At 50.7% G+C, this 23,459-nt stretch overlaps 1 protein-coding gene across 1 annotated transcript; it reads right to left on the minus strand.

The window, feature by feature from the left end:
* Nucleotides 1-657: 657 nt before the first annotated feature.
* Nr2e1 (nuclear receptor subfamily 2 group E member 1) lies at nt 658-22,576 on the minus strand. Its single transcript, XM_052751538.1, has 9 exons — nt 21,632-22,576; nt 16,917-17,062; nt 13,295-13,382; nt 11,703-11,938; nt 10,384-10,530; nt 7,865-7,961; nt 7,329-7,478; nt 6,951-7,056; nt 658-2,090 (listed from the first exon to the last, which is right to left on the minus strand). The coding sequence occupies exons 1-9, from the start codon at nt 21,654-21,656 to the stop codon at nt 1,928-1,930; spliced, it is 1,158 nt and encodes a 385-aa protein (XP_052607498.1). The 5' UTR covers nt 21,657-22,576; the 3' UTR covers nt 658-1,927.
* Nucleotides 22,577-23,459: the final 883 nt, after the last annotated feature.

The following is a 23,459-nucleotide window of genomic DNA, read 5'->3' on the forward strand; positions in this document are numbered from 1 at the left end:
AGAGCCATGTGTACAACAGGCAAGTCTTCTAGCACTGTGCTAACCGCTCAAGATACACTTCCCGTTCCCTGAAGGATCAGCAGACAAGGCACGGATGGTTAAACTGCCATGCATCACAAGGTCACTTGAGCTGAGAACAGAGGCCTAGCAGCTCTTGCTTGGCCTGCCATCCCCAAGTCCATGCTGTTCACCCTGGGGCTCCAGCAGAGGATCCACTTTCCTGAGATCTCCTGGGACTTCTGCACGACCTTCCTGCTGCTTTCTTCCCATTCTCCTCACCAGCACAGTGATTGCAGCTCCTGGTCAGGAGTGGTAAGAGCTGGAAACCGAGCAGGGAATGAGGACCGTTCATCGGCCCTGTTCTTCCTCACACAGCAATTTTCCTAACAGATGCAATTACATCTGAGTGCTGTAGAGAATGAGATCTTATGTTTTATTTCTTTATTCATCATTTTACAAATGGGCTTCACTGTAAAAAGGAAATTGCCTTTGTAGCTCGGTTCTCTCTGCTCCATGCTGGAGGGCTCCAAGCTTTGGTTTTCACAACCAGCTGGGGCCACCGCCACCGCCACCGCCACCGCCACCACCACCACCACCACCACCTTGTTGCCTACAGGGAAGAGTGAGCCAGAGAGGTGGGAAAGAAATCAGGCAGAGTTTACTTAAATTCAATATATTTTTATTCTTTGTAAATACAATGAGTACAGCCTTTTAACTTCACAAATCAGTTAATTCACTTTGTACAAGAGAAGTTTGATTCATCCTATGCTAGTCCAAGTGCTGAATCTCTCTCCCTCAGTGCTAGTACCTAATAAGTCAAAATGTGAAAAGTACAGCAGCTATTTAAAAATGTTTGTTCCTACATTTCCATAGTATAGATTCATACCCAAGGAGCAGCTTAGAGTGTAGGGTGATGTGGGGTGTGTGTGTGTGTGTGTGTGTGTGTGTGTGTGTGTGTGTGTGTATGCATTCGAGGCTTTATTAGAAACCAGAGTTTTCTGAAAGGCATTCAAGACTCCCAGGCTGTTAGCACTGGAATGATCAGGAACCTGTTTAGCAGGCATCTCCGTGAAATTCCTTCTGGCTTGCATGTTCATGTACCGTCTGGTGTGACTTGCTGACCCTGCAGCCTTTGGCTTCAGCACTGTGATGACGGGACAGCGATCAGCCTCACCCAGTCACCGGGCTCCACTTTATTTGGTTTGGCTGTTTGGAGTCGTCTTCCCTGGTCTGAAGTTCTTTCAGGAGAGCTCTTCTGGTTTGTGATGCTAAGTCTTGGCGAGAAACTCCTTTTTGTGGTCAGTTCCTTTGATGAGCTTGCCTGGCCTGTGTGTGGTACCAAGAAAAGAAGAAAAAAGAACGGAAAAGGGGGTGGGGGAGGGGATCACACAGCATAAGCTACATTTCACTTGCTCACTTGGTTCTGAAGGCCACTTAATAAAGTATTATGATAGAAGGGAAACTTTCGATAATACTCTTGATTTAAAACCTAAGCATTATTTTTAAAGTAAAATGCTCCAACCCGACCGAGTTCTGAAGGCCGCAGTATGATGTTACACAAAGCTATTGTTGATCAACTGACTTGATGTGCTAAAGAGGAAAAGAGGGTCGGCTTGTCTTTCAACTTTGAAGAGTTCGGCCGGATCTTCCAGGTCAGAGGCAGAAAGGCTGGCTCGGCCTGTGGTGGCCCCGGTTCACCCATCCCAGGGCACAGCAACAGTAACTGTTTACCACCTGGCTTCCCCAGCTGTCCCGCTTCCGTGGAGCCCTGGGTCATAGCTATTGTTTTGTGTCCACTGGCATTTTTTCCTGAAGGCAATTCATTCCCAGGTTTCTCCTTCCAGGAGGGTGTGTTAGTTGAGGCTTGTCCTGTATGGTAGAAGTCCGTCTGCTACTGCCCCATCTTGGAAAGCGGGTGCTGGAGAGCTTAGATGTCGCTGGATTTGTACATATCTGAAAGCAGTCTTGTAATCGGCACGTTGCCGATGGTTTTTTTGAAAAACACTTCTTCTATGGTGGACGGGCTAATTGAACGTAAAGCTGGTAAAAGCAGCAGGAGTTTCCCAAAGCGGCAGGGTTGAGTGGGGTATCTGCAATAGGAGAAGCCATGAAATGTCAGAGCCCCATAGAGGCAGGGACTCACATCTTATACTTGAACACACATCAGCCCTAGGGTAACTTCCTGACCTGGGCCTCTGCCGGAACATGCTGTAGACTGCTGCAGTAGCATGCTGCAGTGGAGTCCAGGACAGGAGCCTCTGTCCCTGTTTCACAGGTGGACTACTGGAATCCCAAAACAGGAGTGGTACTGCCCAAATCACATGTGCTTGATTGCAATCTCTCTCTCCCTCCCTCCCTCCCTCCCTCCCTCCTCCTCTCTCTCTCTCTCTCTCTCTCTCTCTCTCTCTCTCTCCTCTCTCCTCTCTCTCTCTCCCTCTCCCCTCCTCTCTCTCTCCCCCCCCTCCTCTCTCTCTCTCTCTCTCCCTCCCTCCTCTCTCTCTCTCTCTCTCTCTCTCTCTCTCTCTCTCTCTCTCTCTCTCTCCCCCCCCAACATCAGCAAGGGGAGCACATTTTTATTTCTAGACGAATCAGCTTTAACACACCTGATGCTAATTTAAAATCAAAGAACAAATATAACGTTATCACTGTAGGGAATGACCACAGGGGTTGATTATGAAGCTGGCAGTGGGATTCATATTTTTAAATTCTCAACACTCTTGAACAGACTATTCCTCTCAAATAAGATGGCTTCTTTTTCTAAGCAATTCTCCCAATTATTATTCAGGCATTACACTTTGTCACTCTCAGGAATAATTCCGCCCTTATTACGCTGCAAATTAAAGACTGAGTCCTGTTGGGCGGCAGTGCCACCAGCTTTCACGTCAATGAAATTGGCACGTAATTAAAGATGGGAGAAATTGCTTAACAATTTCCTTACTTGATGTCCAACACACACTTGTACTCAGATGTACGTGTTCAATTCCCACTGTCTTTAGAAGCTGTACTCCACCCCTCATGCCCTGGTACCACTCCAGCCAACGGCTTGGAGCCGGGCATCAGTACCCTCTAGAGGAAAGCATTCCCCCACTGAGAAAAAGCCACCTAAAACCGAGCTCCAGGGACATGTGTGTGACTGAGCCATGTTGCACCTAAGCCACAGGTGCCAGAAACCGAGAGGTATCAAATTCCCATGCAGGAACTCGTTAACTGTGTGTAACTGCCTGATAGCCCCCTCTACAGAGAGAGTCTAGGAGAACAACCGCCACACTGTCTCTTAGCTCTGGACAAAGAAATCCCCCTCTCAGCCAGATATAAAGCTTAGAATTCACTCTGGTTACCCTGTTTGGCTCTCACATAATCAAGTTTCATAGGAACTCTTAGCCAGGGCACCAGACAACACTTGATAAGGTGGTGTGGAAATGATGATGGTTATCTACAGTAAAAATAAAAAATGTTGGATGTGGTGGTTCATACTGGAATCCCAGGACTCAGGAAGTTGAGGCAGGAGGGTTGCCATGAGTTCAAAACTAGCCTGGACTACATAGTGACAGTGAATCCAGGCCAGCGTGGCTTATAGAATGAGACTCTCTCAACCAACCAAAAGGAGCCCAAGGAAACAAAAGCACCAGCCAACAACATTAAGAGGCAGAAAAGCAAAACACCTGAACGTCACCTCTCGTTCTCTGAGGCTTCTGCCAGGCTTTCTTCAGCTCTGGTCACTTCTCTCTTCAGCCGCTGTTTCCCTTCCCAGGATTAGACAGAGCTCTGGAGAGCTGAGGTATCAGGGACACCTAGACAGTCTCTACTATGTCTGTTGAATCCACCCAACACACTAAACCTTTCCCATGATGAGAAACTGTTGCAGGAAATAGCATATGCTAGAAAGGATGGATTTGGGAGAATCCAGAAACCACTGATAATTAAACCGCCTTGCGTGGGTGTTGGAATGAACCTAGAGCCTCGTGCGTGCAAGGCAATCAAGTGCTCTGCCACTGAGCTGCACCCAAGCCCAAGAGTTAACTCCTGATTGTCTGCAAGTGGATTATCCACTCATCTCTCCCACCCCCTTTATTCTCTAGTTGGGAAAGAGTTGGTCACTCGGTCAATAAGAATGGCTTATTATACATGGAGTAGAGTGCCACCTAGAAACAATAACAATGTGTTTGTCAGTGTGTCTCACTGCTCAAGATTATTTTGTAGTGGATTTAAGGACCACTCCACCAAATGAGCGCATGCCTGGTACTGTTAACTGGGCTAAGAACCTGTGACTGAGTAGGTCATAGGCCTTAGGGGAGCGCCTACCAGTATTTTGTTGCAGAATGGACACAGTGTCAAACTGCTCTCTAAATACTTATCCGTATAGCCATAGATCAGTGCAACTCTCACCCCTCATCAGGGGAGCGGCTTTTTCCAGGATACAATGCTTACTCCAGAGACCCACACAACAGATCAGACTGTAGCGAGGTTGAGGCTGTGGAGCACTCAGCCATCAAGGGGACATCTGTATCACACACCCCCACCCCCACCCCAGGGCTCATTTTAGAAGTAGGATGGAAAGATTGGAAGAGCCAGAGGTGGTAGAAGACGGCTTTGAAAGAATGTTCTCTAGCCACGCGGGCCCATAGAACACATGAACTCTCAGTGGTCATGGTTGCACGCTCAAGACCTGCATAAAATCAATTCAGCCGAAATTCCAGTATGAATGGGGAGGGGCTTGGGAAGTCTCACCCCTCGATGGGGCACTTTTGATGGTTGATGACTGCCGGGAGAGGAAACATCTGAGGGATTGCAGCCCCAGGTAGGTTGCCATAGCACATCAGGCAGACCAGCTGGACTCAATGGGGTTGGGAGGGATATGGGTGGGAATGGGTTTGGAAATTAAAATAAAAATTAAAATTAAAATTTTAAAATTAAAAAATAAAGATATTTTAAAATTAAAAAATAAAGATATATTTTTAAATTATTTTGTAGAATATGTACCCCTGACTTCATCTATTAGCATGAATAGTTAGAAGCTTCTTTTTCAGTTCTAAATATTTTGTGCCTATCACAGATTCATAATCTTCAGTTCTAATACGGCACTGTGACATGCCAGTTCCTACATCCTAGGTAACTAGAGAAGCCAATTACAGGACACTAACAGACACATAAGTTTGCGTGTTAGCTTTACAGTCCGATTTCAGATTTTGTTTTCCAGACAGGGACATACTTAGAGTGTTCACTGATTTGAAGGAGCTAAGCCAAAAAGGAATCATTACTTTGCCATACATCTGACCCTAGACATAAGCTATAGCTCAGCTGATAGCGTGAGCTAGGAGTTCCACGACAAAGCAGGCATCTTCAGCACTTCCAGACATTGAGGGTGAGATGCGGCGTCCTCACCGTGCCTCCAAAATAGACTGTGATCCTCTGTGGTGGGATTCACCCAGGCCATCCTGTCAGTTCCTGGAGTACCCGGCTGTCTCAGAGTGCCCCTGCTCATCTCTGCAGAACCTCACACAACACCTCCGCAGCCCCCACCCCCAGACGCTGCACCCACCCCTCCCTACTGAAATCCCCCCACCGTGCAAGGCCCTCTCACCTTCATTCATCAGCCTTCCTGGACCTCCCTCGCTCTTTCCCGATTAGAATGTATGTCTCCCACCCCTCACTTCCTCCCCTCTCCTGTGCGGAGTGATGCTTCTGCCCACTTCACACCAGGGGAAGGGCAGTCCCTTCTGATAATTTCCGTCACCCGCCTGTGCCTGGTGACCACCTAGCAAAGGCCTGCCCGAATCAATAACTGAAGTCCATGGTCTCCATTTAGTGTTCTGAATATTTTCCTAGCTCTGCGTGCCGAAGGTTAGCTATGGTACATGAGCAGCCATAATGGGGGAAACATGCCCGCATTATGTATGGTTCCATTTTGTAATTTTGAATTACAAAACTAAGTGCCTATGATTCGTATTCTATAGTTCAATGTGGGTTTCACATTTCCCAGCCATTGCACTTTACTTTGGAAAAGCATGCTTCCATGAGCTACCAAGCAATGCCATTTCAATGGTGTTTTATAAACACAGAGCAGTTTTACTCATTCAGCATTCAAAGGGTGATTTATGACATAAATAAGGAGCTCCTAGCATGCACAGGTACTGCCGACTTGGGGTTTCTCTGACCCCTGAGGGGAGGGAGGCATTAATGGCCGCTGTCCATACAGTTATCACCACACGGTGTCTACAGCTAGTGCTGAGGTGATGGAGACAGGCTTCCATGGGTCCCTCTTGCTTCTCTTCCAACCTCAGATCCACCACAGTCCCAACCTAGGAAGCTAGAGAGATTTCATTACTCTTTTAAAAGCCTGCCTCTTTGCTTCTGAAAATAGAATCAGAAAGTCCACACTGGGGCTGGGCCAGGGGAACTTATTGAGTGCTTGTGTTCGACAGTTTCTACCAATGTGTCAGTCAGAGGACCCTGCCTAGACAGAAGTAATGTGGTGGGTGCTGGGACCTCAGGCCAATCACCAAACCCAAGCTACAGTCGTGGCCAGAGTAAAGATGGCCTTGGTGAAGCCCTGTGCTCCTTGAACTTGGGGTTGGCCTCTGAAGAAGGGCACCTGTCCAAAGATGATCTGAGCACTTTCTGATCTAGCCACCTAATGTTTCAGACTAAGTTGCTTTTTGACTCTCCGCGCCCAGACTCACCAATGTGAGCAGCTCCTTTGGGTTGGGCAGCTTCTTCAGCCAGCACAGCGCACTGTGTCGTCTGGCACAGCTCTGGACTCCCATCACCCAATTCAATGTGCCCTTCTCACCCTCCCCCAGAGACAGGTGAGGACGTGGATTCCAACTAAATTAACTGGCTGGCAACAGGATAATTAGGCACGACGTTTGAACTGGCTTCTTACTGCCCGCCGGAACATTCACAATGGAGGCAATTTTCTTAAGTACATGTTCACAGCAAATAGCGGTCACCTGGTGTGGATGTAGCTGTTGAGCGTGAGCTGAGCTTCGTCCTGGAGAGCTGCAATGGCCGCGGCATTCCGGAAACTTCTCAGTTCAGAACCGCTGTGTGTAGGAACTAGAAATGAAGACCGGGAAACTGTGAGAGACAGAACAGGGGGGACTCTGGGCTCACAGGGCACTGGACGTGGATGACTACCTGGAAAGCATGCAGGGCTCCACAGCTGTGGAAGACCAGGCCAAACTGCCCCCCCAGCACCCCCCCCACCCCCCACTCCCCCCACCCCCGACCCCCACCAGGTCAGTCTAGAGCTAGACTTTGAAGTAGCTGAACTAATGGGGTGGAGAAAGGAGGAGAGGGAGAGGTGGGGTCTGTCTGTGTCTGCTTACCAGCTTTGAAAGTGACAATGCATTTCAGACAGGCAAATTCAGTGGCATCTAACCGGAGCTGTCGGAACCTCGCCACCACCTCCTGCAAAGCCTGTATTTCCGAGATGATCTTGTTCAGCTTCTGGGAGTCTGTGTTGTCACTATTCATGCCTAGAATTGAAATATGGGATAAATACCCTAATATGAAGGCATTTTCATGTTTTAATATTGATTTTTGACAAAATCCTGCATATCAATATCTATTCAATTGTCACTCTGAGATATCTGATTCCATGTAAACTGGCTATATTGTATGAAAGTTAATATAAAATCTTCTCTTGGATGATAACAAACACAGTAATTTGCATTTAAATAACAATGCAAGCAGTCATGAATACAACAAAACAACATTATTTGCATTTAAATATAGATTTATAAATGACAGGTATACTCTATTGTTCAGCAGGAATTTGTTATTCTTTACATGTTGTTCTTTTCCAGTAATGTATTTTTATGGTAATTTCTACAACAAAGTCATTAAATTGTGCAATTCTTACCAGATACAGCCAGTAGAGTGTTAGCATCAACCGGAATGGCCCATTGTGCTATTCCTAGAACAAACAGTTCTCTCCAAGCATCTTCCAAAAGCATCAGCTGTCATACAATAGATGTATAATATAATATAGTGTGTAATTTATAAATTTATAAACAATTTCCATATGTAAATTTCCTTTAAAGTGTTTTAAATGCCTGTCTTGGTTTAAAAAAAAATCCAAATAATCTATTTTCCTCTATTTCCCACATTTTCTCTCTCTGAAGCTGTGCCTATATAGACACACAGACATGCACTTCAGAGTCAGCCATTCCAGTTCCTCCAAGCTCCCTTCCCTCAGGAAAGGCTTTGCCTCTCAGATCTTTGCTGCCACCCATGCCTGGCCACCTAGACCTTCTCTAGATACCTGAAATCCATAAAATGCCACCAGCGGCTGAGCAGGTGGCTTGCTTGGGTGTACAACACTGAAGACTCCTGACTAAGCTTGTAGGTCAGGGTCCCCCTCTTCCTGGAGAGTTGAAGGGGCTGGGAGAGGGGTAGAGGGAGAGGGAGAGATCACTAATTCCCAAGAGGCGTGAGGGAAAATCAGGGTGTAATTATGTTAATCGGGTTTTGCTGAGTTTACCTCGCCTTCCTGCCTGATTTTTCTGAGACTCATAAGTGGACAGCATCAAGGTGCTTGTCATTTTCATTCTAATAAAATGTGCCATTGAATATTTAAAATGGAAATATGGCTCCTTTTCCAAATTAATATACTGGATTCCACTTTCCACTTCACTGTAGTTTGCTTCTTGTTGAAGGGTTTCCAGCAAATGGCTAAGTGGCAGACAGGAAGGGGATTTTATTTGGATTAGCATCTACAAATTCTTGTTTTTAGAAAAAAAATCGCCAATTTATATATATACATGCATGTGTGTGAGTCTGTGTGTGCACACACATACACAGAGAGGGAGACGGGGAAGAGAGGGAGGGAGAGAGACAGAGAGAGATGGAGAGATGGAGAGAGAGAGAGAGACAGAGAGAGACAGAGAGAGAGAGAGACAGAGACAGAGACAGAGAGACAGAGAGAAAGGGAGAGAATGAGAGAGTACAAAAGATTAAAGGTCAAGCAGTAACCCTGGCCAAAGATATTACCTCCAATCTTGAAAACAATTCTCTATGTTTAAAAATCTTTCAAAAACCAGCCAGTGCTGGATGATTTATATGAAAGAATTTACTTCTGAAAGCTAAGAATCATGAAGGTTTGTAACTAAATTCACAATTAGACCAAAATGTTTAATTTTTTAAATGCTTCATTTTTTTTTTATTTTATTGCATTGAGTACAGAAAATGATTTTTTAAAATTAGAGGTAAACAATAATGGTGGCCATATTTCATGCTAGGATATCAACATATGCTTGGCTTATTGTCCCCTGAAGGAAGCATCTGGAAGGATGCTCTTATGATTAGTTAACTATGAAAAGAATTAAGCCCCCTGCTCTTTGAACTGTGTGTAACGCGGTGACAGAGCACTCGCTGGGCATAGGCAAGGTCCAGGTTTGATCCCCACTATCCAAAAAGGAAAAAGAAGCAAAAAATTGCTTATTAGCCTTTTGAAAAAAAAATTGTTGTTAATTTCTGTGAGTGCTCTTAGCAGCAGGTAGCTGTGGCCACTCTGTTCCTTCCCTCCTCTTAAGATTAAAATATGTTGACAAGGACAACTTTTAATATTCCTAAAATTTTATGGGGTTTGCTAAAATGCAGGTTTTTAGATGCACATAATTTTCTTACTTCTGAACATCATTTATAACCAAAGAATTGTGTAAAATTACTATTTTTTTGCTTCCAAAAGTTCTAAAAGCAGTGAAAGGATTGAGGGGGTGTCATATGGTAACAGCATACTTCCCTCCCCATCGATGCCCCCAAGGAGACCAACAAGAATAAAACAAGATACTAGTCAACAAGACATGTGTCACTTGGTTCTCCATGGTGATAAGCTACTGGTCCAAGTTGTACACATCACAGCAGAGACTATAAAGCTGAAGATATAAAATCTCACACGCCAATACTTCCCCACCTTCTATTCTTCTCGGCTTGAGCGTTCGTAAGCAAACCTCATTTTATCAATTGTTTTCCTTGTAGCCCAGGGTGGCTGCAAACTCCAGGGTCTCCTGCCTCAGCCTGAGTGCTAAGAATACAGTGGTGCATCCTCATGCCTGGCTTGTCTCCAGTGTTAAAGAACATTAAGATTTTTAACATTGGATGTTTCAGTTAAACTTTAGAAAGAGATCATGTACTTCTATATGATTCTGTATGTGTTTTACATAGAGCTCATCCAGCTACCCTGAAATAACATAGTTACATTTCTAGCAAATGATTCCAAAGGTAGATATTTTGAACCTCTAGAACGATGTTGGTAAAGATAAATGTTTTCCCGGTGTTCAGAGTGTATGCCTGCCTTGCTGGTTCATGCAGGTGGCATCCAGCTTATAAGACTGAGGACTGTTGCTTCCTTTCCGCCCCCTGGTGCCCTGCTGGTCATACCTGGTCTTGCAAAGACAAGGTGGAAAAGGCTGGTACACTCTTGGCCCACTTGATGCTCATAAAGAGAAGCCTGGCAGCTGATTCACACACCGACTCAGTGGCCACTTCATAGAGATACATTGGGGTCCCGTTCACTTCGTGGGGATACTGGGAGGAGGGAAAAGGAGAAAAGCCTGGTAGTGAGGGAGCCACAGCTCAACGTCCTGGTTAAACAGAGGGTGGGGTGAAGGAATCTGGTGCTCTGCTTATGCATCCAGTTGCCTCCAAATATCTCTAGCTACAGAATTTGGGAATGGTGTTTATTGGGGGAAGCATGTTTCCATTCTTTGAGGGTCTCTGTCTTCCAAAGGGGTGTCTGGCTATTCTGTCCCTGCAGAAAAATTTTCTTGGGCTGAGCCAAGTCTCAGGCCTGGCTCCCAATTTAGAACTGCTTGCATTTGTGTAAATAAAAATAGATGTGAAAAAAAGTATAAATTAATAGGCATCCCAAACACAAATATGCATATGAGTATTTTTAGAAAGGATTAGTATATTATGGAAATATTTCAATTAGACATCTTAATCATTCACAGAGCATTCCCATTCATAACTGACAACATATTCATAACACTACTTTCCAGAGCTTATTATACACATCAAGGGTAAGAAAGCAGTATTAAATATTGTGCGTGTGTATGTGCCCAGGTGTCTGGCTTTCCTGCAGTGTGAGGCTGCAGCTGGTCTCCTCTGGGGGAAATCCCAGGTTCTCCTTCAGCGGGGGGCCTTGGGAGGAATCAACTCCAGGCTTGGGATGCAGTCCCTAGGTGGCAGCCTTCCCAGGTACTTCAGGCCGCGCCCCTGCTGGTCGGGCCAATCCTGGGAGTGGTTTAACAGTGGGTAGGCAGCACGGGGAAAACAGCCCTTCTAACAGTGATGTCTACATTTTTCTCTCTTGCACTGAAACCGTCCAGGATTATATAGATCCCGGGGCACCTCGGGAGGCCCCTTCTCCCAGGTGGAGTTAACTACAGTTCTAGCCTGTTCTGGCCTCTGGGGCATCTAAGGCTGCACTCAGGGATTAGACAGCTTCACTCACCAACCGTGCATTCCCTACAGGGGCCGGTGTCTGGCCTCCACCCCATTTCTCAGGAGCGCGCGTTTGTAGCCGCTAGGAGAGTGGTCTACTGTGCATTAAACATCAGTATCTTTGGCTCAACAAGACTTAGGCTATCTGGGAATGCCTCCACCTTTCCCTGACGTCTCAGCTCAGAACAGAGCGTGTCTCCTCCCCCTCCCTTTGCTCAAAGAGGAACTTCTTTGGACCCAGCAAAGCCACTAACCTTGGGCGTGGGCTGAGCCAGGCTCACGAGGGTCTGCCGTTCAGGGGTGGCAGACACCGCGGCCAACTCCAGACTGTGCGGCTCCAGCTGAGTGACCGCCGTGAAGAAAGCGGGGGCGGGCAGTGCCGCCGAGGGGAAGTGCGTAGCGGTCCCGTTGTCTTCCTTGTGCCCACGGAAGTAGAGGGCCACCTGCTTGCGGATGGTGGACGTCCGAGGGCCCCGCTCGTGCTGCACGGCTACAGAGACAAACAGAAGGACACAGGCCTGGGATTACAGGCGCCGCGACACTTGGATGCAGCCCGGCCGCTGCTCCATCCTCACGTCTGGGACCGCAAGGTCAGCCAGGAGCGAGAGGGCATGTGGTGCAGGGCGCTTAGGCACGTTTCCCCGGCACAGGTGGGAAGCAGCAATCTGAGATGGTGCTCAGAGGTCCTCCCTACCCAGGAAAACCAGGGACCCTATGGGCCTCTGAAAGAACAAGCTGCCCTCGCTCCCACCACCAAGAAAGGAGCACCACACACAGCCAGGTCCGCAGAGATCGACTCCCTCCACCTCCAAGTCTCCCCCACAAATGGTCTTGGCCTCAGGGGAGAAAAGTACCCGAGGCCACGAACCCTGGGGGATGGGACAAGGGAGAGTCGTCTCCCCTGTGCGTGTGGAGGAAGTCAAGGGAGATGTGGCAATTACCACCAACAGTTTAAACAAACAAATTAATTCAGGGCAATCTTCTTCAGCAGAGCGTGACAACTTGTCAATACATAAGTTCAACAGGTTGGACGCTCCCTCCTGCTTCCGGAGCGGCGGAGAGGGGGCACTCCAGACGGGCTCCGTGCCTCAGGCAGGGTGCCACGGCAAGGCTCACTCTGCACCGAGTCCCCATCCTCTCTTCCACCTTGGCCGAGGCCCAGTGATGCCCTTGACAAGTCCCAACCCCGGGAGGGTGGGAAGTGCAGCTTGGGCCACTTTCTCGGGCCCGAACTTCTGGAAGACCCAGGCCTGGCTCAAATTTGGGCCTCAGGGGAGCGGGGTGTTGCCAGCAACCCTTAAAGGGTGTGCCATCCTGCTCCTCTAGCCCCTTTTCTCTCTCTTCTTGTCCACCGAGAAAAGGGTCTTGAAAAGCTTAGGGCCAACTCAACGGCCACACTGGATTTGCCAATGAGGACTTGAAATCTCTCATTTTTCCTATCTCTGCACTTGGAGAGTTCCAGAAGACTTAGGCGATTGTGAGATCTTAGGGAGATTATTAAAGACTGCAGGAGGAGGTGCAAAATGGCATTTGGGCTCTAAGCAGGAAATAGACAACTAAGGGCAGGGATTCATGTCCTCAAGCACTGCCTCAGTGAGTGTGGTGTGGGGCGCAAGTTTCCCTTATGGGCATGGGACTTGTTCCGGGAATACAGTTAGGTCAGCTGGGGACTGCTGCAATCTCAGGGAGGCTAGGACTGACAGCCTAAGGCCAATTCCCAGCATCTGGAGAGAAGAGTTCTGTTGGGGAAGTGATTTACATGCATAGGAGTGCCATCTATTTGCTGTACATATAATTTACTTACTACTCAATCAACATTAGAAGAATAAAGACATGTACTGATTACCATCTTTGTTCATGTTGACTTCCAAACACTTCTTCAGTCGACACGCCCTGCACTGGTTTCTGTGTGTCTTGTCTACCGGGCATCCTCCCTAGAACAGATCACAGGCAGTCAGAGGCCCCCCGGACCCTTAGGTGGGCACCGGAACCCAGTCCTGGGGTGGGGATTCTGGCCAGCCACCGACCCAGGGCGGAGGTCCAGACCCAGTAAAATGGGAGAACGATGGGCACTGGCAGGTCCAGGTAAGTAAGGGGCTGGGATTCCCAGGGTTGGGACAAGAAGACCAGTCCTCGACCTCAGGGAGTTGGGCAAAGAGAATGATCTTTCTGGATTTTCGAGGAGCTAAGAGAAGAGGCCAAAGAGGGAAACCGTCTCGATCTGAGGAGCGGAGCACATACGACGCTTTTCAGGACCGAAGACAGCGACCTGGCCCTGTGCTCTGCAAGAAGCTGGCCTGTAGGGTAGACCTGACGCCGCCTTTTCTCACTATTCTTTGCCTGTCTGGCCTTGAGTCTATTGCTTGGGGCCATCTTCTGAGTGAGCCCATTGCTCTGACAGACAAACCTCGACGACTTAGTCTTCACTGCCCTGTGTCCTTTCCTTTGCTGCTGTAGTTATACCGTCCTTATACAACCACAAAGCTGAGACAACCCTGAGGTCTAAGGCTCAGTCTAGGTCCATGGGAGCAGCCATCCCTGAAATGTGAGCCGGCAAGCCAGGGCAAGGCTCGCACGTAGAGAGAGTGTGGGGGCAGAGCTGAAGGCCTGAGGAAAACTCAGGAAGACGCAGGGAGACACTGTCAAACAGCGAGTAATTAGCAAGAGAATGGGTGAAAAGAGAGTTGTTGCTTTACAAATATTTATCTGAAAAAGATAGTTGTTGCTTTACAAATATTTGTCTGACAGGGATTAACAATCAAATGTCTAATGTGATTTTTCTGTGGAGGAAAAAAAAAGGTGAATAAAAATATTTGGCTGGATGGGGTGGTGCACACCTTTTATCCCAGCACTCAGGAGGCAGAGGCAGAGGCAGAGGCAGAGGCAGAGGCAGAGGCAGAGGCAGCTAGATCTTGGTGATTTCCAGGTCAGCCAGGACTACATAGTGAGACCCTGCCTCCAAAAAAAAAAGAAAGAAAAAAAAAAAAGACATTAACAGATAAGCCCCCCCCCCCTCCCTGTTTAGTGCTGCGGTTGAAAGCAGCCTTGTGTTGACCATTGAGTTGTATCCCCAAGTTGAGGGCTTTGGAAACACAGCCTTCCTGTTCTATAGTTAGGATGACCTGGAATTTGCTGTGTAGCCTAGGCTGGTCTTAAATCTGTGACCCTCCTGCTTTGCCCTGCCACCACAGCCAGTTCAGATAATGTTCCTTTCAGTGTTTGTCTGTTCTGGTGCCTTTACTGAGGGAGCATGCATACAGATACATAACGTGTGTAAGTTTTTGTTTTGAAGTGTTGAGGACTGAACCAGGGCTGCTCAAGCATCCCCTCCCCCCCAGAGTGACACTCCTAGCCTTCTGCATAAGTATTTTATACACAGAAAAGGGGTTTTATTTTGCTTCACAATTTTAAATATTCATAAACACAGAAGTGGGAATGAGTACATTGCCTCCCTGAAATATCCATAAGGAAAATTACACACATGAGCGCATGGCTTTGCACAGTCTTCTTCACCCAAGTCAAAACAGGCTGGCTTGGGCTGTCCCCAGCATGCATACACACTCAACCAAACCAAAGCAAAATATGTTAATTTGTTCAAAGTAAAGGTAGATGGATGTTCACAGTGACTTCTAAATGTCAGCATTGCTTTAAATAAGAAAGTGAAATGATCTGGACTTAGTCTTAGAACCAGAGAAGAAGGACATGAATTTTTAGTGCCTAGGAGAAAATTAGAGCATCTTTGGCCAGCACCAAAATAGTTCACTGTTAAGAGTTTCAGATTATTTATTATCAGATGTAGTTGAATATCCAATTGGAATGATATCTTCTCCAGTATTTTGAGAAACACATAAAAACAAAATGTCTCAAGTGGGTTTTCAAATCACATCAAGTGTGTATACGTATCTGGAGTGGGTGAGCCAGAGAGAGCGCCTCAGTTTGACTCTTTTATTCTTTTAAGGAAGGGACACAGGCCTGACAGATTTGTTATCATCCCTTTGCAAGTGCTTTGGACTGATAAAAATGTCTCTGAATTGATAGCCATCTCCCAAAAATCGTAACACCTCAGATTTCCCAGTTCTATCTGTTGCATACAAGTATAAGATAATGTGGCCTGGTGTGGTGACCCACACCTGAGGCTGAGGCAAGAAGATCAAGAGTTTCAAGCCAGCCTAGGCTACAGACCAAGACCTTCCTCAGACAACAGCAGCAACAGCAATCTAAGTGGATACCTGTTCAGATCTGGTGCTCTCCAGAACCTCAGACCTATGGAGCTTCTGGGATACAGCCCTATGTGTGTATAATGTGATATCGATGAGCTAGACACTGAGAACCCAAGAAAGCAGGTCGGAGGGGTGCAGAGGTCAAAGTAACTTATCTAAGGGCATATGTCCTCTTGTGTGTGCTGCCAATCAAAACCTATCAGAAGTGCCTAAGAGCAGATGTTGCAGTGAGCAAGAACACACTGTAATTCACTAGCCCCGATGACTCTGTGAGTTGATATGTATCCTATACATAATTAGTGGGTGGTTTTCATCATTTGGTTACCAGAGGATGCCTCCTGACTAAGGCACTCTTGGGAATCTCCCCAGGAGTAAAGGTGAGACCTCTGTAGAATGTGAGCAAAGTGTAGGGACCAGAAGGCTGATCTCCTGGGTTGCCATGAGCCACTGAGGTGGGAATGGAGTCACAGGTGGTTCCTGTTAGCTCTGGTTGGAAGCTCTAGCTGGGCTCAGCTCACTTCCCGACTGCTCTGTCTCTGTGAGATAGTCCAGCCTGTGCCAGACTGAAACACAACTCCCAGGCTCGTCTTGTAAGCTGAATAGGGAAGAGAACTTGATGGACCCTACCCTCCTGGAGCCTTCCCTTCTGGTTCACCCTGCATTTGCTGAGTCCTTACACCTGCCCACTTCCAGAGCAGCCCCGCATCTGCAGAGCCCAAAGGATGCAGCACCTGTCTGGCAAGCACCATGGCTTCCAGTAGCCAGCCTTCACTTTGGAGTCTTAGCTAAGGGTAGTGGTGACCCTGGCTCAGATGTGCCATCCGTGGGTGTAGACTGAGCTTGGCTGCTGCTGAGAACGGGATGTGGAGGGTGGTCAGCCTAAAGGGCCCTTTCTTCTGCTTGCTACTTGTGCGTTAGATTCTAACGTTCCTGGAGTTCTCAGGGCAGGCTTTTCAGACTGGGTCCGGGCAGGGCCTTACTCAGTGTCAAAATGTGACCAAGGAATAAAAAATAATAATAATAAAATAAAAAATAAATTAAGAAAAAGGAAAACCGTGGGAGTTCTGACTCCCCCTGTAAACTCCTCCGCCATCCTTAACCTTATCTGGCCTTTCCAAAGGGCCACCCAAAGTTGAGGCAGAGAGTGGGGAAGAGGACACAGGTCAGGGAATTCAGAGGAAGCCTTGGCAGAAATGAGGTGGGGTGGGGAGCAGAGGGGAGCCCTGGCAGCTCAACCCCAAAGAGTACCTGGTTTCCAGACTTGCAGACATAGGTCCGATTCCTTCGGATGCTCCTCTTGAAGAACCCAGAACAACCATCGCAGGCGTAGACCCCGTAGTGCTTGCCGGAGCTGCGGTCACCACACACTTTACAGGGGATGTCTAGAATGCGGCCTGAAACCGCAGGGAAGACCGAGAAGAGGGAGAAAGGGTGAGCGGGAGCGTGGGGAGGAGGAGAGGGAGGAAAGGGGAGAGGGGGAGAGAGATGCTAAGCAATCTGACCTCTGAGGGGATTAGCATCGGAGCTGCGGTAAAAGCAAATAATGAAGAGATTTTAGAGCCAAACTTTTTTTCCTTGAGCAAGTGTCGGCTTCCTACAATGAGCATTATTCATGCACCGCTACATGTATTTGGGTCTCCTCTAATCGCCGAGACCCATTTTGGAATAAAAGATTACGGCAGGCCCGGGCAGCAGCTCGGCCCGCCGCCGCTGCCTTTCTGCTCCGCGGAAAGTTTGGCCGCCTCCCTCCTCCGCTCTTGCATTTAACAGAAAAAAGTTGTTAGTAAGCGCGCAAGGAGACAAACTTGAAATGTAAAAGGGGGGGAAAAAAGAAGAAGAAGAAAAACAAACACGGCTGGAACCGGGGATGGCAGCTGGGAGGCAAGCGAGTTTTCTCTGAGCTGAGCCCGGCGGTTGTTATTATTAGGATTATTATTGTGATGCTAATCCTCAGATTATTAATGATAATAAGGGTAGTGGTAATTGCCCAACTTTCTCTTTACCTATGGAAAAATGCTTAGTGCTTCACGTTTGAGAAATCATTTCTTTTAGGAAAAAGTTGCGGGGGAGGGACGTAACCACCGGTCTAGGAGTTAGAGCTACCCAGTTTGTGGCTTTCTAGATGGGGTAGCTGGAGGCAGTTACCTATGCCTCCTCTACCCCCAAGTCCTCTTCCCCTAAACACTGGTCTCTTCTCCCCTACCCCTTATCCTGGGAGCATCTTCCTCTGCATGTTCCTACTGCTGGAGGAAGGGGGGGGGTCGGTTTTTTTTTTTGAATGGCTCCAATTTGGGGGGAGGATTGCTACCCCACACAGGAGAACTATGCTTGGACTCTCCAAGCCTGTTGAGGTCTCTGCTCCGCATTAGGTCGAGGGAAATAGGAAGGGGTGTGTGTGTGTGTGTGTGTGTGTGTGTGTGTGTGTGTGTGTGTGTGTGTTTTCTCTCGGGCCCTAGTCCAACAAGTGCCTGAAGCAGTTTACTGACGTAGAAATTCTTCCGAAAACAAAGGGAATATTTGTTAAAAAAAAAAAAAGTGTTAACATCATTTAAAAAATAGTTAATAACAATTCACACCACCTGATTTCCCCATCGCCACAGGTCAGAGGCATTCCAACCCGGGCCCAGGCGATCTCGGGGCCTCGTGGGAACCCGACAGCGGTTCCTGGAGCACCCAGATTGGGGGCGGGAGAGGCGGCGGCGGTGGGAAGCCCCGAGCCAGCGGAGCTGGGGAGGTGAGGGCGCTGTCTGCGGAGGCCCGGAGGCGACGGAGGGTAGGAACCGACTCCCGGCGCCCGAGGCGCCTGGGCGGGCTTGCACGCGGGGCCTTGGCCTCAGCCTCAGGTGGGGGCGGGAGGGGAGGGGAGTGCGGGGGACCCGGCAGGGGGAGGTCGGTGAGGACCCGGCTCAGCCGGGGTAATTACAACCCCGCCGCAGCACCTGCCTATAGAGCCACCAGTGACCCGTCAAAAAGAGTAGCATGGGAATTCGGACGGCGACAAAGGCTGGCGGGGAGGCGTTCGGCGCTGCGGCCACCGCTTCGGCGCCCCCTCTCCCGCAGGGCAGGAGCGGGGAGGGCGGGGTTGGAGAGAACCGAGAGTGGGTCTTGTCCTCCACCCCCTGGGGCCTGTCACTACTCCCCCCGACAACTCGCGGTCGCGCCTGAACCGCGGTCGCCAGCTCCGCGGCCCAGCACTCACTCTGGGAACAGTGAACGAGGGTCTCGCCTCTTTCAACCCTTCTCCCTGGCTAACCCAGGCGCCCTGGTCGCCTGGGACCCGTACTAAGGGCTCCGTAGCACTGTCGCCCCAGCTGCCCTCCTCTTCCCGGTGGCACCGGTGGGCGGTGATGCCCAATGAGCCCACAGGGGAAGCGGGGGTGGGGGGTGGGGGGGTGGGCACTCTAAAAAGCCCAGGCTTCCCATCCAGACTGGAGGCTAAGGTCACAGATGTCTGCAGAACCCGAGTGGGGCGAGCAGCCCAGCGCGGGGTGGGTGACCCCGTCCTGGCTTGCTGGTCCGCCCAGGCCGAGGAGAAACGGGGAGCTGGGCTGGGGCGGGGCCCAGAAGGGAGGGAAGCGAAAATTCCAGGGCACGGAGGGTCGACGCCTCAGACTCCGCCACCCAGCCACGTTAAGGTGACTTGGGGTCACAGACAAGCTGGTTGACTGCTGCAAAGCTCCTCTCGTTTAGCTAGCCCGGGCGAGCTCAAACGTGAGTCCAGCCGAGTTTCCTGAGGCTGGAAAACGGTTCTTAACTTCCCTCCCCAGGGGGTCCCCTCGGGGCTTTTTGTGTGTCATAATTGCCTAAAGATATATGGCAGCTTCGATTACTGTAATTACCATCAGAGGCTGTTGAAAGAAGTTAGTCTGGACTGCAAGGGTGACTGGCCAGGGTCTTGTTACCACCCAGGCGGGGATCCGGGTGACAACGCTCTGCTCTCCAGCCGGGCGAAGATGAAGACCTCCCCGCCCGGCAGGGTCCAGACCCGCCCCGCGGCTGCAGACCCCCTTCACTGCCTAGGCCACAGGGCCGTGGGTTTCCCGCTGGCCACAGCCACGGTCTGAAAACTTCATAGAAGAAGCGGCGCTTCTGGCAGGGGCTTGCCGCCTTTCCCTGAGGGCCACATCTACCAGGCCATCGCGACCTAAATGGAGGCTCCAGGCCTTCAAGGCCAAACTCCGGCTTAGCAAGTTTAAAAAAGCAAGTTTCCTCAGGAAGTGCCCTGGCACATCGTGTGCCCACTCTGATCCCCCAATCCGGAGAGTCTGCCCTGCATCTGTCTTGTTTACAGGAGCCCTGGTGCAGACCTGGAAGCTGAGCTTCGCGCCCACTCTTTCCCTCATCCCCGAAAGCCCCACTTTTCAAGTTCTCTGAAAGCTTCGAGCTCTAAAAGGGCAAAAGCCCCAACAGGTCTTTACTGTCAGAGACAGGTCCTGCTGTCCCAGGGTAAACGTGCGTGCGGGGAGGCCAGCCCAGGCCCCTTCAACTTCAGTTTTTGCAGTGGAGATCTCTACAGCAACGGGAATGGCCTCCTCCTTCTGCTTCTCTTGGGGAAAGCACCCAACCAGAAAAAAAAAAATTTTTTTTTTTGAGCCTGCGCTACTTCCGAGAGATCCGAACAGCTAGGGCACCGATAGGCCGAGGCTAAGGGGAACCGCGGTCCTGCAAGCCTCGGCTGTGCGTTGAAGCTGTGAATAAGGTTCCTTCTCTCGGCCCTAGCTCTGAACGTTTCCTTTATTCTCGTTTTGTTGACGTTCGCTTTATTCTAATTTTTAAACTCAGCACTCAAACCAAAACAAACGCACAAAAATGAAAACACAGCCTACTTCTTACGGGGGAGGGAGGTGGAGGCCGGAACGGCATCCACCCTAAGTGAGACTTCATTATCAGTCCTCAGAAGTATCTAGGACTCTCCCAACTTTTCAAAGACTCGGGACAATGAGGGCGAGCGAAGGGGGAGGAGGTGGGAAGGAACCCACAGGGAGCGCCAAAAATGCTATAGGAGAAAACAGCACGGGCGGCTGGAGAGCTCCAGGGTGTGGGCACTCTGCGCGGACCCCAGAACTCACAGCCTCCAGCCCGCGGAAGGCGGGAACCGAAAAGCCGCGGGGAGATTGGAGCACCCTGCAGGCACCGTCCCAACGCCGGCTCAGGCCTACGCGCCCGCGGGTTCCGCAGACTCTTGTGCTCGCAAACGCCCCAGCACACCCGAGTAGCCCTGCACTCCTGTCCCGGGAAGTCGGTAGAGGTCAGCTGCAACTGGCCGTTCCACCGGAGAGGAAGTGGGAGGAAGGGAAGAAGCGCCCCGAGTGAGCAGGCCGCGGACTCCCGCCGGTGCTGGGCTTCCGCTCGGAAAGTCCTTGGGATTAGGGATTTGGTCCTTTCTTTGCTAGAGTAGCTCGCCATACTTTACATTCCCCAGTTATGACCTACGCGGATTTAGGATTAAGGAAAAATGTGACTTTTAAATGGTTTCTGCTTCCCAGTTTTGCAGGATTATTTGAAATAGCTAGAAACGGGGTGCACAGCATTCCATTCAAAATCCGCTTTGCAGAGTTGCTTCTGCGCTCTGGAGCTCCGAGTTTTGAGCGGCTGCGTTATTGTGCGGCCGCCTGGAGCTGCGGCCCAGTTCCCGCCCCCGCCTCACCCCTCCCACCCGCAGCACCTGGCAGCTAAATAGAAACCACTCGCTGGACCGGTGGGCTGCGGCGGGTCGCAACCTTGCCCGCCACCGGGGCAACCGGGGAAGCTAGCATCCAGACGCAACGAAATGGCTCTCTCAGTTTCCCGAAAGGCTCCGACGCAACAGTCCGAGGGGAGCTAGGCCAACGGACACACACTCCCGGGAGAGTCCCACTCTGGGGCTCAGATTTGCAGAGCTCCGGGAAGGACCTCCCCGGCCTCCCAGCCTGCCCTCCCCAGGCCACGCGCCGGGACCCCGCGGCTGCCGGAGAGGTACCCACTTGTTGATCCGGCGGGCTTGCTCATGCTGGCGGTCCCGGGGCGCAGCGGTTGGTGGGCACCGCCGGAGTCCCGGCCCGCAGCGCCCACGTCGCCGCCGGGCGCCGCCGCTCTCCAGCCGCCCTCCAGCCTGCAAGGCTCCCGGGCGGGACAGGTGGCTATTGGTTGCGCGCCGCCCTGCTCTCCCGGCGCTCAGAATTCGTTCCACAGTGGAAATGGAAGCATCCTTAAGTTTCTTCCCGGCTCTAGCAAAACCGCAGCTGTTGGGAGTACGGCTTGCTGTGGACACAGGCGGGAACAGACGGATGGAGAGATGGACAGGCAGGCTGGAGAGGGAGGACAGCACCAGGGGAATGTGGGAGCACAGAGACGGAGACACGGAAATGGTCTTCCTACGGAGCAAAAAGGGCAAGATTCCTCTCCTTCCCCATTCCTGCTACTCAGTTTCCAACCTCTCGCTCCGCACAGGCGTGCCCAGTGAGCAGATCTCTACAGACCGCGGATCTTCTCTGGAAAGACGAAAATCACAGCCGCGGTCTCCGAGGCAGAGGAGCTCGGCGCTGCCGGAGCCCCGGCGCCGAGAGGGGGGACTAGATTGCTGGGAGATCTTCTAAGGGAAGAGGTGGCCAGGTCCGAGTTTCCGGGGACAGCCGAGCACGCCGCGGCGAAGGGTCCCCGAAGTTCATTACCCTGTGACTTTGTGCCTGTCGCTGCGGGCCGGGGCTCGGGTAATATCTCCAGAAGCGCTCTGACAGGCAGCCGCGGGGAGGGGAATAGGGCGTCCCTGGCCCACTTAGCTTTTCCCCCAACTCCTGGCGGGGTCTGACGTCAGCCATGTGCGGGGAGGAGATGGGAAGAGGGAGGGGGTTAAATGCTAATGATATTAATGAACCTCCAAGCGGCTTCCAAAGAAAATGCAGGCGCTCTGGGAGCTGACGAGTTAGAGTGTGAATACGCGAGTGCGGCTCCCTCCGTGCGTGCGTGATGGTGAGGACCGTGCCGCTCTTGTAATAAAAATGAATTTTTATATTTCACGGCGAGGGAGAAGGGGAGGGGTGACGGGGCTGTCTCAAAACGCTTTCCCCCCTCTCTCCAGAGTGCCAGACACATAGATTCGTGGAAGAAATTGGGTGGCTGTGTCTGTGTGTGATTGTGCGCGCCCGGACATGGTCATGTGAGTTGGTTCATTGTTGGTCCCGCGCCCCTTCTGTTGGGTAAAACTTGGATCTGGCCCGAGGTAAGTAATTTATTCATTTTGCGACTATCTGTGGAAAGCCAGAGCCGAGGACGCGGACTTGGGGCCTGGGCTGGGGTCTTGCGGTCCCTCGGCCTTGGCGTGCAGGCTTTGGGCACGGCGGCGGCCGGGCTCCGCCAGCTTCCTGCAAGCACACCGGGCCCACCCGGAGCTGCCCGAGTCCTCTCGCCTCCATTACGTGCTCTGGAGCTGCTGGAAGGCGAAGCCTTCCCTCCAGCGGCTGGTCCCCAGCGGGCATCGCCGGCTTCCCCCTGCAGGCCCGGAGACCCCGGGGAGCACCGCCACCTCCCTCCCCACCCCGATCGCCTATCCCGAATTCCAGAGCTCTCCGGCGTCCTGGTCGTGGCGCGGCGCGGGGACAGCGCGCGCCGAGGGAGCAGTGATCTCCCGTTCTCTAAGAGATTAATTCTATTTAAGCTCCCTCGGCAGCTTGAACTTGTCGAACAAGAGCTTGCCAGCCTCTCCTCGGGGCGTGGGCCCGGCCGGGGGTCAGAGGTCACGCCTCCCGCGCTGCACAGAGTTGGGGGGGAGGGGAGCGGTGGTCGGCTCTCCCTCCGGGCGCTGGCCCAACCCGC

This window comes from Peromyscus californicus, unplaced genomic scaffold, assembly GCF_007827085.1.
Source record: "Peromyscus californicus insignis strain IS unplaced genomic scaffold, ASM782708v3 Scaffold_22__1_contigs__length_63687245, whole genome shotgun sequence".
Classification (NCBI taxonomy): Eukaryota; Metazoa; Chordata; class Mammalia; order Rodentia; family Cricetidae; genus Peromyscus; species Peromyscus californicus.

Excerpts from the sequence above, each read along its gene's own strand:
- Nr2e1 (XM_052751538.1), bottom strand. The coding sequence starts at position 21,656 with ATGAGCAAGCCCGCCGGATCAACAA. Across the intron at positions 10,531-11,702 it reads TGGCTCAGCCCACGCCCAAG|TATCCCCACGAAGTGAACGG; the intron begins GTTAGTGGCTTT and ends CCCTCCTCCCAG. Across the intron at positions 7,479-7,864 it reads CACTCTACTGGCTGTATCTG|GCATGAATAGTGACAACACA; the intron begins GTAAGAATTGCA and ends TTTCAATTCTAG.